A 12,691-nucleotide genomic window follows, 5' to 3' on the forward strand; every position below is an offset into this window, starting at 1 on the left:
AGCTGATTGTCACAACAATGTCAACTACCTCTCATCTTGGGTTATATTTTTAGGGTTCTGATGCTTTTTAAGAGGCCTTTATTGCCCCCTCATAATAACATATCATAATACCCCACATTTGAAAGAGTGAGGTTTCACAATTCAAATAAGGGGTTTTGTGTCCTTATAGCTATGAAGTGATTGTTATAGTAAGACTGATAACCTAGCAGTAACCATTTGCCTCGTATATTGTTACTGTTGATGTTCGGGCACATAGAATATTGTGTGCCTGAACTAATAAAAAATGTAAGAATCAAAATATATGGGAGAGCTTAAATAATGTAAAAACTGGTGAGATTCTATACAGGATGACTTTTAGTACAACTTTTTAATAGTTTTATATATAGTTTTTTAAAATAGATTTTGCTATGCTGAGTGATATTGAACAGGCATAGGAACATGCATATAGTTTCAAAATGGGTTAAACCCCTGCTCTGGGAATTCAGAATTTTATGTAATTTTAAATTTGAATAAAATTTGTATAGTTAGATATTTTATACCTACTCATTTTCTGTATAAACTGCAATATGGTGAAGTGACAAAAATAATAAATGTTCTCTTTCCTGATTTTCAGTTGTTAAAGGGACATAATCTCATATGCTAATTCACTTGAAAGTGATACAGCATAACCGTAAAAATCTGACAAGAAATTATCTCCTGAGCATCTCTATGTAGAAAAGGAAGATTTTATCTCAAAATTTCTTCAGCTCACCAGAGTAAATGCTGTGTAAACAGTTATATTTCAGCTGCTGTCCGGCTGCAAGTTGAAAAAAAAAAACAATAGCCAATCAGCATCAGCAGTGCTGAGATAATGCTTTGGCTTTGCAGTGATCTCATAAGATTTCACTGAAATATCATGAGATTTCATAGAATGAATAGCAAAATAACTGGCTGCTTAAAGTCTCTTTACAGTGGGGTGTGAATACTTAGGAAATTTGAGGTAAAATATCTTGCTTTTTTACATAGAAATGTTCAGGTGATATTTTCTTGTCAGCTTTTTACAGCTGTGCTGCATCACTTTCATGTGCTTCAACATTTGGGTATCATTTCCCTTTAAATTTAATTGAATAGTAAAAAGTATAAAATCATAAATTATACTGTTTTTGGAAAGTGAACTGATACTAAATGTGGAACAATAAAATGTATGTTTAAAATATTTAGGAAATAATGTCTCCCATGCTGCTATTTGCAGATGACACAAAAATGAAAAATATATATATATATTATGCTTACCTGATAATTTTCTTTTCTTCTGATGGGAAGAGTCCACAGCTGCATTCATTGGGAATTCAGAACCTGGTCATCAGGAGGAGGCAAAGACACCCCAGCCAAAGGCTTCAAATACCTCCCCCACTTCCCTCATCCCCCAGTCATTCCGCCAAGGGTACAAGGGACAATAGAAGAAAAATCAGGGTGAAAAGGTCCAGAAGAACAAAAAATGTACTGCCGCCTCATAGATAAAACGCGGGCAGGAGCTGTGGACTCTTCCCCTCAGAAGAAAATAAAATTATCAGGTAAGCATAATTTATGTTTTTCTTCCTAAAGCTTCATTCATTACTTTTGGGAAAACAATACTCAAGCTAGAGGACACTGAATGCAAACAAAGGGCGGGTACAAAAAGGCGGCCCCTTCGAAAGGCACCACAGCCTGAAATTACCCGACACCCTACAAAAACTCTAAATGACAAGGGAAAAACCGGAAGCCCAGGTAACTGCTCATCAGTTGCATAACCTGCAAAGCTGTGCTAGAGACCACTCAGACCCAGAGTCTGCTGAGCACAAAGGCCTCCGAGGAGCCAGCCCAGCAGCTTTCGACACGAAAAGTACCCCTAAAAGTCAAAAACCTCTATCTACCCCCGAGAGGGAGAATAGAGGACCCCATAAGAGATCCAAAGGACCATCCAACACGTGCTAAAATCAAACTTAGAGCAACCCAAGGTTGCCACAGGACTACTGCCCAGGGAGACGAACTCGATAGAAGGACAAGGACCAGAAAAGTAAGTCCATACTCAGGAAAAAACGTCACAAGGATGACCAGGAGGCCACCCTCATATCCCTGACACAACACCATACCACATATGGTGTTCCAGAAGACCGTCAGTTCCCTATTGCATCATAGTCAAGTCAAAACCTGTCAGGTTAGACAAGCAGAGACAGGATAACTGTCCTAGCAGTTAAAAAAAAGAGCTCTCCAAGAAAACACATAGCTACCTGTAAACAAGAACAAGAACTTGCGATGACCAATCTCTAGGCAGCAAAGCTGACTCTAAGCCATCGTGGGACTCGTCCCACCAAGAGGCGCCGAAAAATCTCGACAACAGCTCCCGACCAGAAATATCCGGGCTCCAAGGCGCGTCCCATCCCAGCAGCAGACGCCACCAGTAGAGAGATGGGCACCAAGAGTTCCCCCACCGAAGGGGAGAACAAACTCAATAATAGTAAACGGTCAACACTGCACAGAGCAGACCAATCCCCGACCTTCCCTCAAGCATAACGGTCCCAGTCCAAAGGCTAGTTAAAAACCTAAGACAAGAGTCCCAGACCATCAGAAGAAAAAAGGATGGATCTACAAGGAATAAAAACCCCAGAGTAGGACTCTGGCCGCTACTAAAACTGGCATGCTCCATGAACCATGACAGGTAACTTTATGCTCGGGTCCGAAAACCCCTACAAAAAAAAAAAAAGTACTCTGACCCCCAGCATTCTAATACCAGAATCCAGTTCCGTGATTCTGAGTACGCCAGAAAGGGAAAAAAATCCTACGAGGCGAGAAAAACCAAGTACCCACGGGCCTTCACAAATACTGAGGTACCTCCAAGTCAAGAAAAACACATAAGAACCCATCCCCACCCTAGGTGAGAAGAAAAGGGAGCAAAGCAACAGTAACCACCCTACCGATATAGGCAAGACCCTTCAGCCAATATCGCCACCCCAGTTAAAACGACAACTGGAGTCTACAAACTTAAGCCTCAGGCAGACAGTAATCTCCCATGAGAGTCAGAAACCCCACCCTCAAAGGTACACCCGGGGGGAACCACACCCAAAAGGTTTAGCAGAACCGTCCATGCCCGTTCCAGCCAGAGTACTCTAAAAACAGAACCGATCAAAAGATCTAACTTCCTGCGGAATATATAAGCTGCATCCCATGGTAAGAGCGCACCCAAGACAGAGCCCTCCACCATCTAAAATCTGTAGACGTAGATTACCTAGCAACAGCCTCAAACCCGAAAGTGTTTGAAAAAAACTCCTGACCAGTTGAAGAAATGGGCAACCAGTACCTTCGGATCGCAAGGCTATCCTCTTGTAGACAGGCCAAACGACCTGATCCACATGCTGGTGAAGAGGAAGGACATTTCCCTGACCCCAGAAAGGCGAAAGTCTGTGACTGACCTCAGACATCCTACCCTCAAGCCCTTATCTGCATAAGGTTGAAGGATAGCACCCAAGAGTCTAAAGACCATGGTATGACAAGGGACAGTTCTTAGATTGAGAAGACGACAGTCTACAGAAATCCTTACCGGATCGGTCTCCCGAAATTCCTGCAACAGGAATAACAATGGGAGCCTTGCAGCTTCTGGCAGAAAAGGCAAGGGGACCCCTGCAGTCCACATACTGGAGCAAACGAAACGCTGAGAAAAAAGGAAGAAGGACATGCTCCGCACTTCCAGAACAGATGATCCGACCCAAAATGGGAAGGAAAGCTCCGCGACCGCAAAAGGAATGCGATTAGGCTTTAAAAGAGTCGACATCCGGAAGATACCACAAGTGAGAATGTAAATTGTCCATCACCCGGAATATCAGACCTCCGGAGGTCATTCACATTTCCAAACTCTACAGGAGTGGAAAACTACAGTTTGGAGTCTCCAGGGACCCTTAGGAACCCCGATGACGTCTTGAAAAAGTCGGTCACGTAACCCAAGCAAATTGGAGCACCTGGTATTTCATCCAAGTACTAACCAGCCCCAACCCTGCTTAGCTTCCGAGATCAGACGAGATCGGACACATTCAGGGTGGAGTGGCCGTAGGTCCAATAAAAGGCCAACTTATATCGGAACTCCCAACCTTCCTTCCAGAAGCGTTGGATCTACGCACTAGGCCCCATACTTCGTAGTAGGGTCCGAGCCCAGAGTCCATATCAATAGGCCAAGTGACATTCAGAATCTGACAGGATAATCAGCACCACGAGGGTGACATGAACACAAGGAACAGCAGATAGCGCCAAACCAGTACCCGCCTGGTACAAGGACACCCCAAAACTGTCTAAGGTCCAAGAAAAATCGACCCGAAGGTTCGATAATATGAATTAGAACATAACTTCATTCCTAACCAAAAGTGTGCAACTTCCGAAGAAGCGCCCATGCGACCACAAAATCGCAAGTATCAGTTTCAGAGAAATAATGTTCCCAAGACGGAAATTATATCAGACGTGAGCTTATTAAAAATAAAATCAAATACATCCATCCGGGGGTGAACGCCGAAGGTGAATGGGTACGCCAACAGGACCAGCCGATCAGAGGCCCTATTCACCCAAGCTCAGAACTGGAAATGATACATAAAAGAAATAAAAATGAAGATGTCAAGGATATAAGCTTCATCCCCAAATGTCTAACCCAGCTTGCCATCCGGCATCTAAGGCCTCGGATCCCTCGGCCCACTAGGACTGGAATCCTCCAGCACCACCAAAACATGCCTTAGTAGAACACAGACGTGCCAGCCTATAAGGGAAGGCAAAATTATCCCTCGCCGGATCGATAAACAACCCCGGTCTCAGAGGCCGACGCTTCCCCAGAAGGCCGAACTGAATCAGGTGATCCCACGCCCGACGGGCCTTGGTTGACAGAATACAGACAGTACCTTAAAAATATTTCATTTGGGAGATATAAGTGAGCCAGCGCCATAGATATGGCCATGCGGAACCGTACTGTAACCTCTGGAGGAAACAAGCCACCTTTCATAGAAGAAGTAAAGGCCATAGGGATACCTGCTTGCGTAGCAAAGGAAGGTTCTGGGGCACGCGCCTCACCGGACATAGAATCCTCTGGGGCGGATGGCTCAACGCACTCTAAGGTCCCTGAGTAGGGAGAAGAGAGTACTCTAGAATGGCAATCGGAACATAACTGATGAGCATGGATAACCCGGGCCATTTCATATTCATCACAAGACGCATTCTCCACATCGGAGACATCAGTGTCTAAAAAGTCAGAATCCTCAATAATCTTGGGATTACAAAAATGACAAACACTAACTGGCACCCTTTTTTACACACCCAATGGCTGAGGCACTCACCACCTCCTGTGAACCAGACAACCAACAAGCAGACTCTCTCTGTCGCCACACAGTCAGCATACGGAAGTGGAAAACAACGCAACCGCACCCGGTCATGAGGTTCACCATGCCAGTCACAAAAAGAGCACGCAAATCTAAAGAGATTGCGCCAATTGATGATAAGGCCGTAATGTTCCGAAAAGCCATGAGCCAAAGTATTACTACGCATTAGCAGAAAGAACCACATAACAAACATGATTAAAGTCCCCCCTGTTCAATAACTCCCCACAGGAGATATTAACCCATGATTCCTATTTTAAGTTAAAAGGAATCCCACTGGGACCCTACCTTTTCACGTTATCCATTATATTCACATAATGAAATAAAATGAAACAATCTTACCGGAATCGGCGCCATGGAACAGGAACACGGCCCTTCAAGTGTGACAGATAGTAGCCTCGCTTCTGACATGGACTTGAGTGAATAAAGGCAGGCAGCGAAACTCGTCAATGCTGATTGCCAAGGAGCTGTTAATATGAGTCAGGATGGTTTCACAGAAAGACTCTCCCTGCATCTCCGGACTCTAACCTTCATCCATGCTCTCACTGAGTGGCTGACAGGATTACTTAAAACTCCAGTCCATTTCGAAGAGTACTACCCTCCATAAGAGACTATCTCAAACTTCTGACACTTCTCTGCCATCCTCCTATGACGAAAGGCAAAGAATGACTGGGGATGAGGGAAGTGGGGGAGGTATTTGAAGCCTTTGGCTGGGGTGTCCATGCCTCCTCCTGGTGGCCAGGTTATGAATTCCCAAAAGTAATGAATGCAGCTGTGGACTCTTCCCGTTTAAGAAGAAAAACTTTACACTTAATATGGTGGCATTTTGTCATCTTTATTATATATCTGCAAACTAAACTTATTTTCTAAAAATGCTTGGTCTGCTGAAAAAATAAAGTATAATTTAAGTGGCTACGTGTTTAACCTTTTTGTGGGGGGTGGTGGTGTAAAACAGAGTTGCAGCATTGCAAGTGATAAAATTACATGCTCCAATCATTTAGAGCAGTGTTTCTCAACCACGGTCCTCAAGTACCCCACAACAGGCCAAGTCGTCATTATAGCTGAAAACTAAAGCACAGGTGAGATAATCAGCTGATCAGTAACCATGGTTACTAACTTGCTCTCACCCATCAGTTGATTATTTCACCGGTGCTCTAGTTCAGCTATAATGAAAACCTGGCTTGTTGGGGGTACTTGAGGACCGTGGTTGAGAAACACTGATTTAGAGCATGTCATTTTATCACTATAATGGCCCTTTACTGTCCTTTTGACAATACCACTCACTGAGCATTTACTGGGCAGAATGTATTAAGCAATGGATACTGTTTCTTAGCCCTTGCTTTCCACAATGTAAGAAGCAGTTGTCATTCAACTGCTGCTTCTTAAGGTAGATATAAAACACCCCAAACATGATCATTCGGGGAGATTGACAGACCCTGCTCTCCCACGATTGGTCACGTCAATGCTGGGGGCGGCATTATACAACACAGTTCATCCGCTGATCGTTGACCGCAATGGTGGGCAGACATGCTCCTAAGACAGGAACCTTGCCTGTTCGCCTTTTAATACATTGGGGTCCAATTTATGCAATGTATTAGACATTTTAGTAATATTTTTTATAAGTAACAGATAATCCACTTACCATGGCATTGAAAACATTCTCCAGAAGTCTATTTAACGAAAGGTCACTGGCACTGTTTTCAGAAGACATCACAATTAAGTTGATACTTAAAAAAGAAATAAATACATGAGAATTGTCAAAATACTTTTTAATATTATTTGCTTATCAAATTAACTGTAATAATTGCTTTTATCTACTATACTGGCATTGTTTGCTAACAAAAAAAATGGAACCGTTTAATTTGTATAGCATATAAACCTTATGCTAATCAAATACATTGAAAAAGATTATTTTGCAAAAATGTTTTTAATCATTTCTACATAGTCAGGTTTATTAAACTGTCAGTGATTATTGAACAAGCATTTACTGTATAATAATTTTTTTTTAGTTATTTGCACAATAGGTCAGTTATTAACTGTATTTTTCTTAACATTAAGTACAGATTTAAACAAAACAAACTGGCAAATTATCATTTCATTTTACGATGCTGAAATAGAAGGGAAACTTAATCTAGCTGTGTTCACAGCTTCTGAGATGTTGTGGTACAAACTTGCACTAGTGAGCCTGCAGCTACGAATTAAAGGGGACATTCCAGCCAAAATTGGAATCCACATGGAAGCATTTCAGTTTTGAATAGAAGCATTTTTGTAATAAAGATGTATTAGCAAAAATGCTTCTTATAAAAGATAGTTGTTTCAAATGTGTATTTAAATATGCACAGTGCACTAGCATTTTAAACACAGCACTTGCTCAGACAGGTGCTTGTATAATCTACTAATGACTTAATTTGTTATTTGCTGACATGATACAAACCCCACTGGTGCTCTGTGCAGCTGAAATATTTAAAATGCTGGTACACTGAGAAAATCTAACTATGCTTCACATGCACGTGCAGAGAAAAATGTTAACACTAAAACAGTGATAAACTTTCACTAGAACAATTTCTGCCAATACATGTATATTGCAAATATGTTTCTATGCAAATATGTAATTCATCCATGTGCATTAAAATTTTGACCGGAATGTCCCTTTAAAGAAGCAGAACCTGCATCTTATCCTCTTCTTCACCTCAGAGGTGCAGGTGATAAATCACCCCAAGCTTGTTTGTTCGGGCTGACTGAATGACCTTGCTCTCACACAAGTTGAGAGAGAAGGGGGTAGGACTGCACCGGAGAGCTCTTGTGCAATCTTAACACCTTAACTACATATACTGTATATTGTATTTCATCCGGACCGTCACTAAGCCCATAAAAAAGAACACCTCCTGGGCTGTGGTAGTACAGGTCTCACCGAAAGCAATCACATGCCTGTCAGTGGGGTGCGTTCATTACAAAAGATACACACTGAGATAAGCGTGCATCTCATGCTGTTGCTGGATGCCAGCATGTGAGGCTATCCAGCAACAGTGCAGTAACTGTCAAGTATGGCTATTACTGTGTATATAATCACTTAGTGCCCCTACAGTCATCTGATCACTCTAACATCTATTTGTAAACAATGGCTTTTCTTGGCCCTTTCTCTTCTCCCCTCCTCATCACCTTTGTCATAAAATAGTCAAGTTATTTTAATAAAGTAACTTTTTTTTTAGTAATTTCTTTTTTTATAAAGTATAATTTTTAAACATTTTATTTCAATAAATTGTTTTGTTTTTTATAAATCCCACATTTTATTTTATGCTCTTGGCAACAAAAAAGTTAGATTAAAAGTATCTAAATGCCACTAGGTCAGGAAAGGCAGTGCCTCACCTATCATCAAGAGGGAGAAAATCAGTAATCATTTGTTAAAAAAATATATATATTTTTGCATTTAATTCTAAGGAAAGAGGCAGTGAGCAGGTCTGCCTCTCTCTATTGCGCAATAACTCTGCAGCAGGATTTTAGGAACCATTGTGCCAGCGCCACCCTGTAACCATTTGAAGTACAGCGTGACCAATAAGTCCCCAATTAAGGCAGTTTTAATAGCTGCCTCTTGGGGTGGGAGCCATAGTTTCCTGTAAGGTGGTCTGGTCAGATGGAGTTTTTCACTAGTTAGAGAAGGAAGACTGGAGGTGCCCTCCCATCTGCACACCTGCACTGAGGTTTTAGGAAGAAAGAGGCACAGCTGAAGATTTTAAACTTCACTGTTTTCTTTATTAATAATAATAATAATAATAATAATAGCCTGGTTAGGATCAGGAATCTGTCCTTCTTCCCTATTTTGCTCTCTCCATAATATAGAAAATGTTCTTAAGGTTATACAAATTCTATGTGTTATTCTTAGATAAGCATATTTATTCAAATGATTTGGTTTTAAAATTATGCTTCATATAAAGTTTATTTAGATGAAACCTATGAGCCAGCCCTCATATGGAATAGCCAGCAATGCATTCTTGGGAGATAAGGAAGGAGTAATTAGATACAATTTCAGGAGCTGTGATATACTTAAAAGTAATGTAAGGGGCTGTGTTTTACACCCAAGAGATGTGAAATAAATACGAGAGGGCAGTCACGTAGTAAGTTAGTCACAATAAACATACTCTCAAAATCTTAACTCACAAGATGATTTTTGTTATTTTATCATTACATCCTAAAAAAAAGTTTGAAAATACACCTTATGTATGACACCTTTTATAATCTGTATTAAAAACTGCAGAAACTGTTAAAGGTACATGAAAGGCAATACTATGCTATGTATGTCATTAGTATGCTGGTACTGTACATGGGTGTCAGTAGTATGTTAGAACTGTACATGGATGTCAGTAGTATGTAAGGACAGCACATGGGTGTCAGTAGTATGTTAGGACTGCACATGGGTGTCAGTAGTATGTTAGGACTGCACATGGGTGTCAGTAGTATGTTAGGACTGCACATGGGTGTCAGTAGTATGTTTGGACTGTACATGGGTGTCAGTAGTATGTTAGTACTGTACATGGGTGTCAGTAGTATGTTAGTACTGTACATGGGTGTCAGTAGTATGTTAGGACTGCACATGGGTGTCAGTAGTATGTTAGGACTGTACATGATGTCAGTAGTATGTTAGGACTGTACATGATGTCAGTAGTATGTTAGGACTGTACATGGATGTCAGTAGTATGTTAGGACTGTACATGGATGTCAGTAGTATGTTAGGACTGTACATGGATGTCAGTAGTATGTTAGGACTGTACATGGATGTCAGTAGTATGCTAGGACTGTACATGGATGTCAGTAGTATGCTAGAACTGTACATGATGTCAGTAGTATGCTAGAACTGTACATGGATGTCAGTAATATGCTAGAACTGTACATGGATGTCAGTAATATGCTAGAACTGTACAAGGATGTCTGTAGTATGCTAGAACTTTACATGGATGTCAGTAATATGCTAGAACTGTACATGGATGTCAGTAATATGCTAGAACTGTACATGGATGTCAGTAGTATGTTAGGGCTTTACATGGATGTCAGTAGTATGCTAGAACTGTACATGGAAGTCAGTAGTATGCTAGGACTGTACATGATGTCAGTAGTATGTTAGGACTGTACATGGATGTCAGTATGCTAGAACTGTACATGGATGTCAGTAGTATGCTAGAACTGTACACGGATGTCAGTAGTATGTTAGGACTGTACATGATGTCAGTAGTATGTTAGGACTGTACATGATGTCAGTAGTATGTTAGGACTGTACATGGATGTCAGTAGTATGTTAGGACTGTACATGGATGTCAGTAGTATGTTAGGACAGTACATGGATGTCAGTAGTATGTTAGGACAGTACATGGATGTCAGTAGTATGCTAGGACTGTACACGATGTCAGTAGTATGCTAGGACTGTACATGATGTCAGTAGTATGCTAGGACTGTACATGATGTCCGTAGTATGCTGGGACTGTACATGATGTCAGTAGTATGTTAGGACTGTACATGGATGTCAGTATGCTAGAACTGTACATGGATGTCAGTAGTATGCTAGAACTGTACAAGGATGTCAGTAGTATGTTAGGACTGTACATGGATGTCAGTAGTATGTTAGGACTGTACATGATGTCAGTAGCATGCTAGAACTGTACATGGATGTCAGTAGTATGCTAGAACTGTACATGGATGTCAGTAGTATGTTAGGACGTTATATGAATAGCAGTAATATTTTAGGACTGTACATGAAAGTCATTAGTATGCTAGCCTAGGACTGTACATGGATGTCAGCAGTATGCTAGGGCTGTACATGGATGTCAGCAGTATGACAATGTATGACACCTTTTATAATCTGTTTTAAAAACTGCAGAAACTGTTAAAGGTACATGAAAGGCAATACTATGCTATGGATGTCATTAGTATGCTGGCACTGTACATGGGTGTCAGTAGTATGTTAGAACAGTACATGGATGTCAGTAATATGCTAGAACTGTACATGGATGTCAGTAGTATGTTAGGAGAGCACATGGGTGTCAGTAGTATGTTAGAACTGTACATGGATGTCAGTAATATGCTAGAACTGTACATGGATGTCAGTAGTATGTTAGTACTGTACATGGGTGTCAGTAGTATGTTAGTACAGTACATGGGTGTCAGTAGTATGTTAGTACAGCACATGGGTGTCATTAGTATGTTAGGACTGGACATGAATGTCATTAGTATGTTAGGACTGTACATGGGTGTCAGTAGTATGTAAGGACAGCACATGGGTGTCAGTAGTATGTTAGGACTGTACATGGATGTCAGTAGTATGCTAGAACTGTACATGGATGTCAGTAGTATGTTAGGACGTTACATGAATATCATTAATATTTTAGGACTGTACATGAAAGTCATTAGTATGCTAGCCTAGGACTGCACATGAATGTCATTAGTATGTTAGGACTCTACATGGGTGTCAGTAGTATGTTAGTACAGCACATGTGTGTCAGTAGTATGTTAGGACTGTACATGGATGTCAGTAGTATGCTAGAACTGTACATGGATGTCAGTAGTATACTAGAACTGTACATGGATGTCAGTAGTATGTAAGGACTGTACATGGATGTCAGTAGTATGCTAGAACTGTACATGGATGTCAGTAGTATGTTAGGACTGTACATGGATGTCAGTAGTATGCTAGAACTGTACATGATGTCAGTAGTATGTTAGGACTGTACATGAATGTCAGTAGTATGTTAGGACTGTACATGAATGTCAGTAGTATGTTAGGACTGTACATGGATGTCAGTAGTATGTTAGGACTGTACATGGTTGTCAGTAGTATGCTAGGACTGTACATGGATGTCAGTAGTATGTTAGGACTGTACATGGTTGTCAGTAGTATGCTAGGACTGTACATGGATGTCAGTAGTATGTTAGGACTGTACATGGTTGTCAGTAGTATGGTAGGACTGTACATGGATGTCAGTAGTATGCTAGAACTGTACATGGATGTCAGTAGTATGTTAGGACGTTACATGAATATCAGTAATATTTTAGGACTGTACATGAAAGTCATTAGTATGCTAGCCTAGGACTGTACATGGATGTCAGCAGTATGCTAGGGCTGTACACGGATGTTAGAGTGTGTGTGTGTATATATATATATATAGATTTTTGGGTTTTAGAGTTTTCATTGAAACTCTGTATTTATATTCTTATTTTTATAATTTAGTAGGTGCTTTGTTTCCCTTGTATTTTAACTTTTATAGATAGAATTTCAGAGTGGGCAGGGTTTTAGTACTTGGGCCACTGAATTGTAATTGCCCCCTGGTTCCAAAGTCGCCAGG

General features: G+C 40.8%; 1 protein-coding gene across 1 annotated transcript in view; it reads right to left on the reverse strand.

Moving 5' to 3' along the window:
• FUZ (fuzzy planar cell polarity protein) overlaps positions 1 to 12,691 on the reverse strand; it is a 368,361-nt gene that overhangs the window by 312,986 nt on the left and 42,684 nt on the right. Inside the window, exon 3 of the mRNA XM_053690829.1 lies at positions 7,006 to 7,090. Coding sequence (XP_053546804.1) covers positions 7,006 to 7,090 — 85 coding nt within the window. The remainder of the gene's footprint in view (positions 1 to 7,005; positions 7,091 to 12,691) is intronic.

The sequence above is a fragment of the Bombina bombina genome, chromosome 8, assembly GCF_027579735.1.
Source record: "Bombina bombina isolate aBomBom1 chromosome 8, aBomBom1.pri, whole genome shotgun sequence".
NCBI classification, from domain to species: domain Eukaryota; kingdom Metazoa; phylum Chordata; class Amphibia; order Anura; family Bombinatoridae; genus Bombina; species Bombina bombina.